Source organism: Cygnus atratus, chromosome 10 (genome assembly GCF_013377495.2).
Source record: "Cygnus atratus isolate AKBS03 ecotype Queensland, Australia chromosome 10, CAtr_DNAZoo_HiC_assembly, whole genome shotgun sequence".
Lineage (NCBI taxonomy): Eukaryota > Metazoa > Chordata > Aves > Anseriformes > Anatidae > Cygnus > Cygnus atratus.
Genome location: NC_066371.1, coordinates 7,429,297 through 7,448,105, shown reverse-complemented (window position 1 = coordinate 7,448,105; position 18,809 = coordinate 7,429,297). Strand labels below are relative to the sequence as shown.

Below are 18,809 nucleotides of genomic sequence, written 5' to 3'. Positions count from 1 at the left end.
AAATGATGCAGAAGCCATCAGTGTCTAATACATAAACTCCTAATAAACTCGCCTGTTCTGCTCCCACGTAGACATTCTGCGATGTCTGAGAGAGCTGCTGGCCACAGAGATTACAATTACATTCTAACTAGTTTCCCCAGGTTGCACCAGAGAAAGAAGCAGCATCGTCAAGAGCCTCTAGTCCTCTTTCCTGTTCTCTGTTCCACCAGTAATGAGTTGTCACTGTTGGTATGAAACTCTCGCTCTTCCTGCTGGTTTCTAAAGGATGCAATTAGACAAAGCTCCAGGAGAGTTAAAGCAGTTTCTGCATAACTGGGTTTTTCTTCCCTGTATGGCAAGATTGTCAGAAAATCTTTAACTCAAGATTCTATGTATAGTAGCTTTCCCAAGGAAGTCTTCCCTTTTAGCCAGATCATCCTCTAATGTTTTTACCCTGTAGGATTTCCTTCCTCCTCCAGGCAGAAGTTGCATTGTGCTGTCTCCTCTGCGTGTGACCCTGCAGGTTCCAAAGAACCTGTTTGTCATATCTAGCAGCCAGCAGAAGCCCTCGCTTCTGTGCTCTATTGCAGCTAATCCTGCAGGTTAGGTAGATGGTGTACCCCTTTCCTTAAGCCTCTGCACCTTGGAGTCTGAAGCTGTCCAGTGTTTGTGGTTTTATTTGTACAGCTGCATTTGGGCTGATCAGAAGTTTTGTACGGTATATTTGGATGGTTTTAAAAGCTATTTGTTAGCGTCCATAAATACTCACATGGAGTTCATGACTTGTCCCCTCGCTAAGAGGAAAGCTGGCTGTATCTCCTTTGTTACCACATGGCTATGTCTTTGTTTGAGTTAGTAGGCTAAGCATTTTGGTGTTCTTATAACTGTCAGCTGTAATAGGGTGAGCTTAGTGAAGTAATTGTTTTCATTTCTTCTGTATTTCTAGATCATAATGAGAAACCTTACAGTACTGCTCTGGCCCTTCTTGTTGTTGGCATGGGACTGGCTGGCACTTGTTTTCTTCAGTTTCCCTTTGATTTACAGTCTGTGACAAGCCACTCATAACCGTATATATGCCTGGAAGCGTGCCGTGTTGGCCCTCTCCTGGTCCGTAAGGTCAAAGGAAAGGTTTTAAACCAGCGCTGTTCAGTCCCCTCCCTGCCGTAGTGCCATGTATTTCTTGACCAAAGGAGTCATGTCGGTCACAAAGCTATCCACCAGCCAGCTTCTGGAAATACTTATGCTTGCTTTGATAGCCATAGAAATGTTACAAACCTATACATAGAAGTAGTATTGCAAGGTGTGATGGTCACATCTCAGTTGTCACAGAATGGTAATGACAGATGGTGTCACTTAATTTTGGTAGGGACCGGTTCCTTTCTCTGTCCAGCCTGCTTTCCATGGGATTGATCAATATTCAGAACGAAGATGGGTACTGACCTTTAGGACCGTACCCATCACTTTTTTTATCATCAGGAGAAGGTACGTGGGGCAGCTGGATGCTTGGCAGCTACTTAGGATGAACTGAAAGCCCTGACCAACTCCTGGGCTGCTTGATATTTCCTCTGCCCTGTCCCAGTTGTCCAAGTGGCAGCACTGAACAATAGCTGTGGTCGCACGCTTGAAATCTGATGTACCAAATGTCTTTCTCTGTTTCTAATCTGTGAAAAAGGCGTAAGTCTATATAGAAGGTATTTTCAGTCTTTGCTCTGTGTACACGCATACTATATGGGTAGCATTTATATTTTGTATTTCTGATAGAAGCAAGCACCCTGTGTAAGTGGAGTTGATAATAAGGCATAAAATGCTGTCACTTGATTGTGTACCAAGAAGCCTGTCAAGCTGTTCTCTGTACTCAATTTGTGCTCATTACATAAGATGTAATCCATTTTGTTTTGGACTCGTTCTGCTTTTCTAAAACCCAAGAAACCTCTAAGCACTCTGGTTTGGAAAAGAAAACACCAGAACTAGAAATCTTGCCAGATGTACGTGTGTTTTCTGCAGCACGTAAGACAAGCTCCAAAGCAGCAGCTGTGCCAGATAAAAACACGCTGATTTCCAAACCCCTTGCCCCACGGTTCTGGAGGGCTGGAATTTCATTCATGATGCTACTTCAGAGTGCTACTTTCCAGCTTCAGGTGAAAAAAAGACACGCAAGACTTCAGAGACAAGTCAGTAGCAGCACATTTTATGTAATCCTGCTGCTCTGTACGCTGAGGTTGGTTTCGGGGTGTCACAGCGTATGGCAGGGTTCATTCGGTGCCTCTCCCAGAGCAGCACAGTGGGTTTTCCAAGTAGCCACACAGGAGTTCTCAATTGACCAACTTCAAGAAGTTTGGTGTTGGCTCAAGGCCTGTCATTCTCTTCCTTCCAGGAAGAATAATAATAGTAACCAGTAACCAAACAATCTCTGTGAAACAAAATATTTACAACAAAGTCATTTTAGAATGTCCTAAATGTAAATCTAAGCAGGCTGCAGTGTAAGCAAGCCCAGTTTGTGCTGTCTTGATATCAATCAGATGAAATTCCTTGGAAGTCCAAATTTTTACATCCCCCTCAAAACTTTTAGGATCTAGTCAAAATAATCGTTACCGCAGCTCCTGACCCGGTTCTTTGTCGCTGCCGGCTGTTTAAAAGTTGCTCTGGCCTGTAGCCCTTTCCCTGTGATCAAGTCGCTTTTTAATACGTGCTAGTCCTCGCTCTGTTAATTGCTAGCTTTGGCACAATGAGGCGTGCGGTTTGTGGGGCTGTCAGGTCTCTGAACCGATCGTTTTGCTCTTTGTTAGGAGGAGAGCAGATGGTACGGGGGCTCGAACCGTGCGGTCGGGATTGGGGGAGAGGGCAGGCACACTTTTTGCTGTGGCAGGACGAGCTTGCGCCAGCCAGCTTAAAGTGATTGTGAAATTGGTGCCTGAGATTGCTGAATTTTTAGAAAGGATAAATGAGTTATTTCGTGTGCAGTGCAGATAATGAAGCCTAGTTGTCGCTGCCTTTGTCCTGTGTGCATTTTGCCATCACTTGCCTTCCCGTTGCAACACCTCCTGCCCAGTGCGTGCACACAGCTTCAGGTTGCACGTCATGTTTTGCATTTGTTTTTTTTTTTGCCTGCCAGCTTAATAAGACATTTGCATGCCAGTATCTGTGGGACCTGTGTCAGTGGTGGAGGTGCTGGGGGTCACGTCTAATCCAGCTCTCGGTTCTTCTTAAAATGCATTTATTTCAAAATACAGAACAGAATGCTAGAATGTGGACAAGTGAAGGAGAGATGGCAGAGTGGCGTTTGTCTCACTTCACAAGACCAGATGAGAAAATATGATGTAAATAAAAGACTTAAAATCCTTTAGCCAAGCTGAAAAAGTATTTTCATGAAAATGCAAAATATGCAGAATACTTTAGGCTGCAGAATGATTGGGAGGGGGCTGCTACTTAAGGTTCTGCAGTACTCCATACTGGATGCGTGTGCTTAGTGATAGCATCACACGTGATACAAATACTTCACGTTTGTGTTCAGTGAGCAAACGTGGAAAGGCGGGGTTGACACATTTCCAGTTGTCCTTCTCCTGGGTGATTTTGCAGCAGCAAAGACCTGGAAATTCGGTTCCTGATGCGCAGCAAGTTGCCCCTCTCCCTGCCGCCCTGAGCTGGCTGCCCTTCCTGCAGGAGGCCGGCGCTGCGAGCCAGCAGGCAGCAGAGTGTGCCGCTCCACGGCCATCCGTGTGTTCAGGCAGATGACTGGATGTGCACGAAGCATTCTCGCAGCTTTCATGGATAATTCTAGGCCTCTGAACCTGGACATTCACTGATGATTTCAGTGTTTATATTGAATCAAATGATGTTGCTTTTTGTTTTTTTTTTTTTAACGACTTTAAGTGGAGTTGCTAGAAAACAGAACTTAAAACCTTTGTAATATTTAGCACCAGGAAAATAATTTCAGCGTTCCATTGCCTTATATAAGAGGCTGCTTTTACTTCGTGAAGTAAAATTACTGCTGCGTTTGTCAGAATGCACATTCCGACTTGTCGTTTAGCTGTGCCACACGCATCAGTCTGCTTCAGGGTGAAATCCTATGAGTGTTTACTGTATAAAATCTCTCAGAAACCTTTGGTCCTTGGAAAATAGTAAATAAAAACACATGCAAAGATGGAGACAATCAGCATATACGCTGTGACATAGCAAAGCCTAAAACCCCGGTGCATTCTCTCAGCAATGGTGCACCGTTCGATGGGCTCTTGCAGTTTTCTGTCCACGTGAATGTACCGCCGTGCCTCTCGCTTCCATCCCAGCCCTGCTGTGACACCCAGCTGCTGGGGTTTCTTAGCGATCGGACTCTTTGTCCTCGCTCCTACTCAGAAGGAAGACAACTTACTACGCTGTGCAGTACTGGAATTAAATTGCCTGGTCCTGGTCAGTTTATTTGTGGAACAAGCAACCAAGTAAAAGTTACCCTCTTGGTCCCAGAATGAGAATAGACCAAATCAAAGGCTAAGGAAGGATAAATTCTAGTTGGTAAGAAAACAAATACATCAGTGCTGGTTTCCCACATGGTAGTTTCAAGTCAAGAATTTTGTGAACCACTAAAATCTGTTAGGGACTTACCCAGCTTTAATTATAGGCATCACTTAGAATAACGTACAGTAAAAACAAATCCTCCAAAAGCACGTGTGACTGGTGCTAATTTTGACAATGGAAGGAGATGTTTTTAAAACAACGCAGTCCAAGGAGCTGTCTTTGTATCCCTGAGCTGCCCTTTATTAATGGATAGCTGATGTGAGCTGTCAGCTTCTCTAGAAATTCAGAGCGAAAGAGGAACTGATCGCTATCTCAGAGCCTCCCTGCAGAGGCATGGGAAAGCTGCTATTTGATAAAAGTGTTTGAGGATGTAGTATGTGTTTCTAAGCTTGTTAATCGGAGGTGCAGTCTCCGGGCTTCTGTGTGTTCCTTTAAAAAAAAATAAAGAGCAAAAATAAATGCAAACTAACCACCCCTCCTCAAGTCGTTCTCCCTGCTTCTGCTCAACTGTTGTTTACAGACAAGCAATGCACTGATACCGATAGCCGAAGGCCTTTCCTCTCAGCAGCCTTTTTATTTCAGTGGAGAAAGGGTTGCTTGGCTCTAAACGTGAGTTCGGTGAGTGAGGAAGGGCCAGAAATTTCAGCTCGGATTATGGTAATTTAAAACAAGAGCGAAAGCCGTGAGCCGTTTCTTCCTCTTCCTTTTTTTTTTTTTTTTTTTTTTTCCCCTCAGCAGCTCCGCGTTTTGTTTTGTTTTGTCTTTGGCCGAGCGCTGACCTGGGAAGGAGCCCGGCACCCACCCACAGCAGGGCTTCAAAACCCCAAATCCAGCTCCGTAGGGCTGCGGCCCCGCGGGGCGGCACGCAGGGGGCCGAGGCCTCACATGGCTGCCGGGCCCGGCCTGGCAGCTCGCTGTGGAGAGGGGAGAGCGGCCTGAGGGCCGGCCCCGCCGCCACGGCCATCTTCGGGCGCCGCCGGAGGTAACGTCACCGGAGCCGCTTGGCCAAAGTTCAGGAGCCATTGGGGTCGAGCCGAGCCCTTTGGGGAGGGCCCGGCCGCAGCCCGAAGGCCGCCCTGTGCCAGCACCCTGGGGTGCTGCCCTGGGCTCGCTGCCTTCGTGGTTTCCGGAGGCCTCGCCGCGCTACCGCTGCCGTAAAGCTTTAATGGGCGCAGTTAGTGTGTTTCGGTGGCTTGAAGCACGGAGTGGTTGTTTCACACCGATTATGGTTGAGCGGTGTTAATGAGATAAGCTGCAACAAGCCTTTTTTTATGACTGAAAACTGACTAGTGTCTACAGTCATTATATCAGGGTAAAATAACATAAGGGTCTGACTTAAACAAAACCCCAAACCACCGTGTTTATTCTCTTTTCACTGATGTTGCAGCATGGGCATTTAAGTTCCAAGAGATTTCAAATTTTGCAAAGGCGTCTGACTTTTGAAGCATCTTTTGGAAAACTATCACAATTTACCTAACCTTAGGTTCGCTTCCTTTCTTCCTTCTCCATCTTGAAAAGTCAGAGTTTTAAGTTAAAATCCTGCATTTCAAGACCCAAAAAGAAAACTCAGCATTCGCCAAGCGGGCAGAGCCCCAGGCCTGATCCCCTGTACCCCTCTGGCTTCCCCCCGTGGCGTTTGGGCCCACGGCCATCGCAGCAGCTGCCGGGGTTCGGTGACATTCCTGTCCCCGTAGCCCTACGGGAGCTCTGGGCTTGTCACAGCCACGCAGCACACGGTCGGTGCCAAGCACACGGAGGCAGGTGTGAGGAATCTCAGTTGGTGTTTCTTCAAATCTTCAACCCTGGGGCGGAGTGGCCTTTAGAGTCAGCATTGTGGCTAGTTCAATGCATCAATACGCTTGGTTTTTTATCTTACAAAGCTTTCATGTCAGGTGGCAGTGGATTTCACTGGTTATTCACGTAGTGCATAAGAAAAATATGCATTCAGTGTCTCTTCTGTCCTGCAGCTTCTCAATGACAAAAACCAAGGAATCACATCTACTGATCTGACACTACTATTTTTGTATTTCCTTCAAAATTTCCTCTTACTCCTCTGTTCTTAGCTAAGTAAATTCTTTTTCTTCTTTTCCTTATGGAGAGCTTTCCATTCCAAGTCCACTTTCTTATACCCAGGACTTTGTCAGTTAGGCCATGAGCCCCTTCGTATTTGGGTTGTCTAACAGCTTTTAAGAAGTTTTCAACCTCAGCGTATTATTTTGCAGCAGAGCCGAGTTTGACAGCCAACTTGCGAGGATTAAAGTTGGCTACATGTAAAGGAATAGCTGCAGGCAAAACATTAAAATTCTGTAGTGTGGTGTGAATAGGAGCATCAGCAAGATGAAAGCTAGGCAGACATTTGAACACGTGAAGTCAGACGAATACATTACACCAGAACCATAACACTATGCAATAAGGTCTTGTAAGAAGCTGTGTTGATGCTGAATGGAGAAAACATGATGGCAAAGGTGTATCCTGACTGCTGGGTACAAATGGGCAGAAAGGGAAAATCAGAAATTATGTGGGTCTTCTTACCTTAATTTCTTATTCCCATGCTCTCAACATAGTTTTTTATTGAACTTCTGTTTATTCTTCTGTTACTCACCTTTTTATGAAACTCTGGAATAATGTCTCTTATTTTTAACTTGCTTTATGCCCGTTTTGAAAAATTGAAGCATTTCTTTAATGTCATTTGGGTTAAACATATATGAGACTCTTCCCATGAGTTTTCCAGCTGTATTTTGGAGGAAGCTGACCCATCCTGCATCTTGGTACAGTGCTGGGCTGTACAGCCTACCTCTGTTAGTTGATGCTTTTGTTTATTAGAATTCTGGCTTCTCCTAAGTTTATTCCAAAGAACAATTTTTAATAGCAAAAATATGGTTTATTCAGCGCCTGTTTTTTAATCAGACAGCGCAGGTATTGTCATGTCGTCAACGGGCTACGCAGAGATTAGTGCTCATAGCATGGACATTATAATCTCTGCATGGCCCGATTACCATCTAAGACACTCTGCTGTCTTTCCGTAATAACTCTGTGATATTTATATTCCCATGCTTGACAGATTTAGAAGCCAGCTACCTACCCGGAGCTCTAGGGCCAGTTCCCTGGTGAGAAACCCATTCTCTTGTCAGCCCCTTGTCAAGTGGCTCAGGAAAGTGTTCCAGGAGTTTGCTCGTGCATGTTATGCCGGAGTCTCTTTGAAATGTTAGGGCCCTTGCATTTGGGTATGCCTGGACAAAGGGGGATGGAGAAAGGTGGAGTAAAGTCTGATATGTCCGGCGAAACCACCGTCCTCTGGGACCTCCTAGCAGCATTTGGCCCTTGGCCCCATTTTGCTTGCGGTTCTGCTCCATCAGTAATGTAATGTCCTGCCTCCATCAGCTTTCCCACGTTGCTCTTGAGAGTTTTACTCCTCTCCAGGAGGTTCTGAAGAGCTGAAATGAACCTGACGGGAGCATCACTAATTTCAGTTTGCCACTGCAGGCAAGAGCAGAAAGACAGAAAGGTGCAAAGCAAAACCCTGGAGTCTTTTTGCTGGCTTGGGCTAACAGCACTGCGCTGGTGGGTGCTTCAGAGGTTATTCCCCATCTCTCGAGCAAAACCCATGTATGGTAAAGAGTAATCTTAAATCTTGTTGAAATTGACGGCAGAACCACTCATGTGCTCTGAACACAAGGCTTTGGAAAGGATTAGTAACGAATATGGAAAAATTGAAAAACTAGCATTAGTGGTGTACAGTGTGTTGTGGGAAGGAAGCGGTGGAAGAAGGGATGCAATTGAAAGCTGTTTATTTAAATACATTTTAGCATTGCTATTTTTGCTACGTTCTTAATACTGCTACTTGCAATCTGCTCCCAGCTCTCCTTTCTGTGGTGGCAATCTCGGGGGGGAGGGAGGGTGTGTTTGCTTTGGGGCAGTTTGCTGCAGTTTTTGTAGTGGAGAAAGCCATTTCTGCTGAGTTAGTATTCTGCGATCAGAGAATTACATTATCCTGGCTGTGCTGTAGTTATGTTCATAGCATTTAAAATGCATTATTTAAATAACCTAAATTATGGTTACAGAATTGTCTCCTTTTTGTCCTATGATTTTAAAGCATTAAAATTGGCGTTTGGATTCTTACTAGGGAAAATGAACTTTCTCCTACTCCCTCTGTTTTCTTCAACAGCAGCAATAACACTGTAATCCTGCTTACACATCATTTCATACTCCCTTATCTAAAACATTAGCACAGCGATCACTTGTGAGTGGCTTTCACTTCTAGTAAGTAAATCTCGAGGAAATCTTTAAACGTATGCATTTAGAAATCAGAGAGCAATTGCTTTTGCAGTTTTGAAAGCAGACAGTGCTGCTCAGTAACTACAGTAACGAAACAAGCAGAGTAATAATAGCTAACACTTGTATTCTGATTCTGCTCAAAGGGATGTGGTTAACTAACTACCCATCAAAACACCTCTTGGGACTTGAGTAAATAATTTCCAAATATTCAAATTTAAACGTTGGGAAACTTCAAAGGGCTGAAATAGCACACCTGATGTGGTGCAGCGAGGCCAGGGAAGACGAAAGGCAGCATCCTTCTCAAGGAATGAAGTTTGCTGCTTCCCGACTTTGCTCTCATTTCCGATGTTAAGTGCTCTGGTAAACTTGTTTTTAAAAACAACCCAAAGTGAAAACGGAGCAAAAACCTTAAATATATCATTCAAACGGTCAGTGGCTTTTGCTGAATGCAAGTTTGGATTTCATGAGGAGCCGTAGTTGAGTGTGCTGGACCATCATAAACATGCAGATGTGTTTTATTTCATTGTCTTAAAGCACTGCAAGTTAATATGGAGGGATTTCAGAACTGGAATGATACACAAATAATTGATTTTCAGGGTATGTGAGAGCTTTGGATTCTGAATTGTGCATTTGTAACCAAAGCACTTCTTAAATAAATGAAAATAATAATAGTAAAAAACCAACTTTGTTCCCTGTAATTATGAATTTGCATAATAAATCAGTGTACTCCAATTAAAGCAGAGGCAGATTTTATATGCTCTTTAGGGAGACTCGCAGTGTGTGTTTTCGAGATGATAGACAAGGGAATGTTTCAGGAATTCACGTCTGGAACAATGAGACCTTACCCCTGCTTAGGACTGCTGGACAGCGGAGCAGGAAATAAACACACCAATGCTTCTTTCAAACAAAGATGCAGAAAACAGATGACATGTAAAGCTTCGTGGTGATATAGTACTCATATGAGAAGTAAAAACATCCTCAGAACTGACAAGTAATTTTGGAGCATACCCAGTCAGGTCTGATGTGTGTGCTTTATTTGTCTTTGGCTTCAGCAAAGGATTTTCCGAGAGGAAAATGATTTTCTGAGCTCTCTTTGTGGGAGAGTGTAAACGTTTCATGCAACATCCGAGTTGAAGCCTCCAAAAAGCGCATCAATGTGAAAGAACGTTTTAAAGGGAATTTTAAAAACTGTTCATTTCTGCAGTTATGTTTTGCTCTATAATGTATGGTTTGACCTTAAATCCTATTTTTGCCTTAAGAAGATGGTTTTATCTGCTTAGGTACTGCCATCTCAATGTAAATGTAAGAGTGTCTTGGTGAGAACAATGCTGTGGCACGTATGTGGTGCAGGTGTGTGTAAACACACGCGAACCAGCACCTTTTAAACCCCTGCTAGGCACAGCAAACCTTTTAACGCGTCAAGTTGCAGAGGTGAACCTGGGTTTTAAAATGGCCTCTTCAAAACTGGTTGGGTATTGCGTTTTGGTGGATTTTTGAAAACATCAAGAAGAGACGTACTTTAAGTTTTATCGTTGTGGCTTAATTGCCTCATCATGGGATGGCGTGACTCACGGGCAGTAAAACGTACTCGATATTGCAAGTGCGCTGAATAGTTTTAAAGCAAGGAAGTGCGAGACATAAGGTTGCAGCAGTGTGGCTAACGTGACCGTAATCTATATAAAAGATATTATATAAACCTATTTCTTAGATAAGCACTTTATGCCTATTACTACTTATTTACAATATCCAAGAACTCTGGTGGAGATAAGGAAGACCATTGTGGTAAGTGATGGAGATGCGTAAAGTGACGTGCCGCGTTCGGATGTGCCACCTGACTTGCATTTGGCATGCTGCAATATATTTATATACCACCTCCATTAATATTTCTTCTCTCCTGCTAAAGTGTTGTGTTTCTGTGAATGGAGTGACAGAAGCACGCATGACTATCAGTCAGCCTGTCTTCGTGGTTTTACTAACGCTGAGCATTAAACAATGATATCAGCTGGTTGCAAGCACTTTTTTTTTTTTTTTGAAACAAGAACTCTCTCTAGAGACATGACAGATTGTACTGGTGCCAATCACACCGTGGCAGTCTGTCATGCTGATGGCGTGCGCTCTTTAAATGTTCTCTTCTGCAACTTTCTTGCTGGAGAGAAGAATCTAACTTTGTTTAGACGCTGTCTAGTCAGCTAGGAGTGTAAGTTTAAACACAACACAATTGGGCGTGCAGTGACCTCATCCTGACTTGCAGTGCAAACACAACTGATCAGATGATTAAAGGGACATCAGTGGAAGATTAGGGCGGAATCCTTGGTATCTGGGCCCCACGATTAGAGCAGGATAATGAAGCAGCAGTGAGTGAGTGAGCAGCAGATCAAGATCCTGCACAGGCGATTGCTCCCAACCAGCTGCACGCTGCCAGGGTGGCATCAAAGGACGAGTAATTTGTCTGCTGTGTTGGTGATTGTTTTAGCTCCTGGGTTTCCTCTGCAAGATCTTCATAGGCCTGTTTTTTTCTTTTTTTCTTCAATTATTTTTATTATTTTGTCGTCGTGAGGTCATTGCACAGCACAGGCATTCAGGTTAGAGCTGCAAAAGGATCTTAGCTGGCTGCTGCACTAAAAGCTGTAGCTGTGGTGAGATCTTTCAGAGCAATTCACAGTGCGGTGGCTGAGGACCTGAGCTAGCAAACAACCAAAAAAATTGCAGAAGAGGGTTGTGTCTTAAAAACCCCTTTCAGAGCGCAGGACTTTTGGTATCCCTGGTCAAATCAAAATTTACTGCTCAAAATTTTCTTCTGGATCTGTGGACTTCATTCATTTGCTGAAGAAGCAGTGTGGGAGTGGCTCTTCTGCCTGCCTCTGTGTTACTCGTGGTTGTGTCCACTTGTATTAAATTCTTCAGTGTTAAGAAGAGTGCAGCCCAACAGTGTGGGGAGGTCCCTGTCCTCCAAGCCCGTGCCTTTCATCTGCCAGTTTTAGTGTGTGCTATGGAGGCATGGTGTCTGTGCCTCGTGATAAAATGTCCTGATGTGAGGATTTTAGAAATACCTGCAGGTAAAAGATTCATCTAGCTGCCAGCCATGTTGGAATGACAGCGATTGTGCACATGCACAAAAGCAGAATTGTCGGCATCTTGCAGCTTTGAATGTTTAAAACTTCAGCAGCTACAGACCTCAGGTGCCTTGTCAGGCTGCTGCTGGACTTGTGTAAGTCACCTCTTCTTGCGTTCTCGTGTCAAGTCATGGATCCGATCCTTCTGGAGCAATTAGAAGATCATGTAAATTAGTTCTCCACAATTTCCATAGAAATGTAATATTCATACTGACACAAAGTAAATTTTATCCCCAGGTAAATGATGTTTGTTTTAGTAGGACTGCACTAATTCATTTCTAAAATGAAAAGTCAAATAATAGATCAGTATGATGGAAAAAAGCTTAAGTAGCACTTCTGTCATGCTTTTACTTTGGTCAAGGCATAAATTAAATAATAATTACATAATCATGAACTTATGCTTTGTTTCAATGCACACGCTTAATTCTATACTGAATAATACTCTTACCCCTAAACTAACCTATGTTAAAACTGTTTTTCTGGATGTTGACTGAAGTTACGACATATTTCATTGAACTAAACTTGCTTGTGGGTTTGAATGGGCGTGCTTTATTTTTGAGGATGGTTCTGCTAGCACTGGCACAGGTCGGTTTGACTTTTTGCCCAGTACTTACGTAAGAAGTCTGTATAAAAAAAAAAATGAGTTTATGAAACTTGATCTGTACATCTTATGTTTGCTGCCCGAAGCTATTAATTGATGCACACAGAACGAACACCACGGGACTCTTCCTAAAGTTTAGAAACTGTAGTGTATTTGTGAATGTATTGCACATCTCCTGCAAGTCTGAAAGAGCTCAAAGGAAACTTTCCAATTCTTTGTCCAAAGCCGAAACTACTTCTTTCTTTAAAAACAAACAACAACAAAGCAAAGGCAAACAAACAAAACCAACCCTCTGAGATTTTAGAGCTTAGAACCATGTCAGACAGGTGTAGTATTTGAGGGATCACTGCCGTGTGTTGCAAAAAGCAATCATGGAGTTAAAAAAAAAAAAAAAAAAAAAAGTTTTTTTCTTTCAAGAGTTATATGAAGGGAAGGGACACGGATGTTAACTTTAAAAATCTGAAAACTGAACACCTGGAGGTAATTATTTTTAAATATTTTCAGGCTGAGTCAGAGTTAATGGCAAATGGGAACTACATAAGGAAGAACATCGGTATTCTTCAGGTATTTTACGAAAGAGATTGAACAGATCTCACTTAAAAACATGAATTTTATAGAAAGACTGAAGCACTAAACGTGTTGAGCAAGTGTTTGGCAGGGTTCAGCTGTGAACGGGACCGATGTTCTTTCCCATGGTCTTCTCCCAGGCAGGCAGTCACTGCAGCAGCCCTGCCGGTCGGTCAGTCAATGCCAAACAGGCCCAGGCAGGTCACCAGCAGCGAAAGAAGACTGCTCACAATCAGTTGAAAAGCCTTCTCGCTTTGTTGATAAATCATCGTTTGGATCAATAACACAGATTCGTATTTTGCCCAGTTTATTCCTAACGGAGGGAGGCAGAAGGGCACTGCACTCAGTCTTATTCTAGCTCTTCTCTCGTCTGCCAAGTTTTCTCCAAGGAAGTAACACCCTTCTCTTCTTACCAGAGGGGAAAAAATCAAACTCCCAAAGATAACGGTAGTGATCCACTGGATTGTTAGAGATTATTTGTAACTCTACTAAGTACTCAGACTTCAAATTTTATAAATACACAGAAGGTGACAGAGTATTGAGCAAGTTTTCTCATTATCTCGCAGGGTAATCTCCCGGGGTGTAGCATCGCTGAACTAATGGCCCCCAAATAGTAACTTATCAAAGCCGCTCAGGGATTCTTGCCGTTGCTATAAAAAGACATTTGGCAGTAAGCAGTATGTCATGTTAGAAGCGTGGTCATTTACTAGAATATAAATATGCTAACGTACTAGAGAACTCTTCAATGGCGTAGGGTTCTAAAAACCCGAGGAGATGATACTGAACATCACGGGTGACAAGTCATTCGAAACCTCACCACTTTAAAGCAGTTATTTCTTGAGATAAAAGTTAAATTGCAGCATTTGTTATGTGTTTATGTTGGGCATTTCGCCTGACCTCTCATAGCTTTTCGTAAATACTAACTAAGAAGAGATGATTCTTTAGCTGAAAGCTTGTTAGGTACTTTATGCCCGTTTCTCAGATAGACAAATAGAAATGTGCGTCGCATGGCTCAGTCTCGGAGATCATTTCTTGACTGGAGTTCTTGGCTTCCAGTCTAAACTGTATGTTTTTCATCTTTATCTTTTTTTTTTTTTCCTGAGCTAATGAACATATTTAAAGTGCTTTTTCCCACCTCTGTATGAAACTAGCTTGCCAGGACTTCGATTCCTGTGCCTACCTCTTGCACTGCTTGAGCAGCGTGGCTTTTTGAATGGACTAGACTGGTACGGGGCTGGTGAAGTCTAGTTCAACAGCTGCCAGTTACAAGTGGAGCCCTGCTCAGCCACCATCTCAGTGCCCTGTGATAGCTGTAGTTAGGACTGGAGGGAAAAAACAGGTCATATAAGCAGAATGTGGATGTATTACTTTACATTTTCCAGAGTGTCACAGACTCCTGTACAGGTTGTGCTGAACATGACTTTCCCTTTGTTGTAACTTGATGAGTAGGCTGCTTCCTCGACAGTATAAGTAAATTCAAGTCAAAATCTGCAAGCTGTGTCTGGGACCGGTGGTGGGTTTGGGCACCATTAATGACACCAGCTGGGAAAGAGGTGTTATCACGAGCAAGGAGAAGGTGCCTTTCATCTTCACAGAGGGACCTGTTAATTCTTGGTTCTCTCTTGGATCCGTGGTTTGCGTGTACTTGATAGCCAGAGAGAGGTCTCTAAGCAGGAGTTGATTACATGCACAGGTCATCTAGGAATCACAGGTGTCCAAATATCAGTTGAGCAAATGGTCGATTACCATGTCCGTTTGTAGGCAGAGCTGGGTACCCCGGGAAGCTGTCAAGTGTACTGTGACTGAGAGTTCACTGTTCCAAAGAAACGTCTTTAAAATATGTGCTGTTTTAACTGAAATGGTGCTAGGAAGATATTTCTGTTAATGGCTAATGGTTAATGCCAACGGTATAATGTTAATTAAATCATTTCTTCTCCAACGTGTTCGTTGATGGAACCTGACCATTCAAATGTTCAGATAGACTTTTCCATAGAAGCACATCCATTACTCCTTTTTCTGTTGTTCCTAAATAGAATTCTTCCCTACATTGGTCATATTATGAAAGGATTAATAGAGTTAATAAGAGAAAAGCAAAAAGCAGTGTAAGTCAGTACTTCAGCCCTTGTTCTCGGAGGCATTCCCCATGGAAGGTCTAATAGACCATACCAAAAAACTGTGATGAAGTAAAATTTAAAATTTTTGCTCCAATATCATTTTGACCCCTGGGTGACACACTAACAGGTAATTGTTACTCCTTTAGGAGATGTGATATTCAGGCTTGCTTGGCCTGAGGATAGGGGTCTCTTTGCTTTGTGTGTTGGAGGTCTGGGTTTGATTCTCACTTTCTTGTTCTGTAAGATGGACAGAGAGAGAGAGAGAGAGAGAGAGAGAGAGTGGGGAGCGTATACTAAACGTTAAGCTTTAGTGGCTGAGGAATGTAGCTCACAAAGTTAAAAGACACTCCTGTAACTGACTGGGGACCAACAATGAATGGAGCCTCATGGTTTATAGTGAGGCTTGAATCCTCTCTGCTCCGTGTGTGGCAGAGGACCTCCCAAGCCAATAAAGGAAAAATGTTAATGGAGTAAATGACAACATGAAGTATTAAAGAATTGTTTCTGCATGGGCTGTGGGAGTTTAAAACCCCCTTTTTTTTTTCTCCTTTTCAGAAAGAAGACACAGCTCCTCCAGCAAGCCGCCTTTGACTCCTCCCTCCTCTTCAGTATTTTCCATCATTTCATCTTTCCCTTCAAAAAACAAAGGTAGCACTGGAAGTGGTAGCAATCGTTCATCCAGTGGAGGTACTAGTGCATCGTCATCATCAAATTCCAAGTTGTTGAAATTACCCAAAGACAAGCTGCAGATCAGCGGAAACAACAGGTTAATGCATCCGGTACAGCATAGCAAAGTTCCCCATGATAAAATGTGAGTATGCATTTTGACAAAGAATTAAATATTATTACGTGCATAGAAACTGCTGTATCAGTAGAACTTCCTCTTGTTTCAGAGGATTTTTGCTTTGAGAGAGACCACTTTAAACTCCTCCAGATCTTTTCCAGCAGCATAGTCTAAGATTATAGGTATACTTTGGAAACTGTCGAACGAGACACTTGCAAAGATGCAGCTTGAATCATTATAAATAAAGGCCATTCTACTAGGGGGTCTTTATTCTTTGATCCAATCTGCATACTTTCGTTGTAAGTGAGTTTCTGAAGTTTCTGTTGTCGCTGAAATACTTCCAAGGAAATGGGGACAAGAGAACAGAAGAGATAGTGAACGTCACCACAAATGTGAAAATAAATAAGAAAAAGACTAAAAATAAGAAAACTGGGAATAAACAATTTAGGTCTAAAATTGACCTGTGAATAGATCAGAGTATTGAGTAATATATTTTAAGTACTTCTTGTAATTTATGACTCATGATACTATCATTTACAATTTTTCCCCCCTTCTTTTTCATAAATAATAGTATGACTCCATCTGTCAAAGTGGAAAAGATTCATCCAAAGATAGATGGTGCCCAACTGAAAACTGCTGTTGGTCCAACTTGTTCTACTACTGTGAGTTCCTCAATAAAGACTGGCCTTAATTGTCCCTCAATACCAAAGCCACCCTTGCCTTCCCCTGGACAGATACTGAATGGTAAAGGTCTTCTCTCTGTGCCTCCATTTTTGGAAAAGAAACCTGAAGAAAATACAAATAATAGGAAATTTTTACATAAAAGATTGTCAGGTAATTGCTTTTAAATATTTTTTGCTATATTGTTCTTATTAGTGTATACATAAAAATACGTATATAAGATACATAAAAATAAGCTTCAGAGGTAAATATTTACTTTTATAGCATTAAGTTGTAATTAGGTACATTTACGTACTAGAATTTAAATTTAGCTTGACGTGTTTGTAAAGGATGCAAACAACATGAAATGCGTCTGTTGCTTTCAGAAACCATCCAGGTGTTACAGGCCTATCAGTTCTTAGTTTTAAGATGTGTTATATTTGAAAACAATTTCCAGTATGGTTAAATTTTCTAAAGCAAATAAATGTCAGTATTTCAAGACGTCTTTATGAAAGCTGTTTTCAATAATCGGCATATTTGTGCACCTTTGACAGAGAGAGAATTTGATCCTGATATATACTGTGGTGTCATTGATGTGGAAACCAAGAAACCCTGTACTAGGTCTTTGACATGCAAGGTAGGATGTCTTAATCAGAATAAGATTTTGTAAAGTTCACATTTAATTTCCTAGGGAATGTGACAGAAAACAGAAAAGTACAAATTTCTCCTGTCAGTAATTGCCACTGTAAATGGTCCCTCTCAAAGCATATTATCTAGGACCATGAAGGAATTGTTTTCAAAGTTAAGCCAATTGTTTATCCAAAAACTTAGTTCCCACGGTAACCCAGAGATCTTTATATTTGTATAAACCTTTTACATGGATGCTGACATGGAAACAATTATGTTACTCCACATGTATGTACTAGAGGGGCCGGCATGTTCTTTTGGGGGATAATCTTTGGGTTACAGACCATGGATTTTTAAAAGTCCATCGTAAGCATTAGAAGTATTACTTGTTTATGTGTGATTCTGATAAATCAAGCTCCCCCCCACTCTCACTCCTTTCCTTTTCCCCACCAGAGCCTGCAGCAGATACTTAACAGGTATTTGCGCAAATGCCGGTGCTGCTGGATTTACCTACACAGCTTACTCAGAAATGAGTCTTCTGAGAAAGCTGTGGAGTATGCCTAGAGGTCAAACTCTAAATTAAACTATCTTTAAAAAACTTTCGATCAGTTTAAATGTGTTCTTTTGCTCGAAAGTCTTGGAGGGTAGGGTGTATAAGTCCCAAAGAACCGAAAATCCAGATCCTATGCAATTGTATAATATTTAGCCTTTTTTAATGCAAAGCAGCTAAACTGTCAGTAGAGGAAGCATCTGGTAAATAAACCACCTCCAGAACAAAGGTGCATGAAGCTGGCACTAATGACCCGCAGGAACTGAACTTGAACACATTGCCCTTTTGGAATTACAGTGGGGAGGCAATCCTTTTGCTAATAGAGAAGGGAAAAAGTTTCAAGATTTTACAGGAGAATTAGAGAAACCAAAATTTTAAAAGAGAAAGGAAGTAAAAATGGTTCCCAGCAATTGCTAATATTGCACCTACTCAAAATATTTTTCTGAGTTGCTATTTGTATCTAATCTACATGATAATATTTTTACCTATGAAAATTAGCCAATCAAACCTTTTATGCCATATGAAAATAAGTTATAGTATGTGACTTCAACAATTCAAAAAAAAAAAAAAATAGCTTACACCCATTTCACTTTACCTAGAATTTGTACCATGTGTGTCTTACTCTGTGTAGAGTTCAGGATGCTCAAAGGACTTTGAGTTCTGTCTGACTGTGGATTCTGCTGTATTTTTTTTTTCATTCTGTAATACCTACTCTATTACATCGGAAAATATTTGTTTTCAAGGAATATATTAGTAAACAGAAGGAAGTAAATAATTTTTATAAATATTTTTAGTGTCTCCCATTACAAGTCTGATTTTAAGTTTTATCGTGTTAAATATTTTAAGTGAAAGTAAATATTTGGTATTTTTTGGTTGTGCACTAGGGTGAGAAGAACAGATACCATATTGGCAGTTAAAATATCAAAAACAATGTTAAAAAGATTTGTAATTCCAGTCTTAGCATTATAAGAGCAGTTTCTTTGGTAGTTTCTTCTTTAAAAAAAAAAAAAAAAGGAAGAACTTTGGAAGA

At 41.9% G+C, this 18,809-nt stretch overlaps 1 protein-coding gene across 3 annotated transcripts in view; it reads left to right on the top strand.

The window, feature by feature from the left end:
- ATXN7 (ataxin 7) overlaps positions 1-18,809 on the top strand; it is an 81,726-nt gene that overhangs the window by 55,170 nt on the left and 7,747 nt on the right. For all 3 annotated transcript variants that reach the window (XM_035546725.2, XM_035546724.2, XM_035546726.2), the window contains 3 exons: positions 15,714-15,969; positions 16,514-16,776; positions 17,157-17,239. In XM_035546725.2, coding sequence (XP_035402618.1) covers positions 15,714-15,969; positions 16,514-16,776; positions 17,157-17,239 — 602 coding nt within the window. The remainder of the gene's footprint in view (positions 1-15,713; positions 15,970-16,513; positions 16,777-17,156; positions 17,240-18,809) is intronic.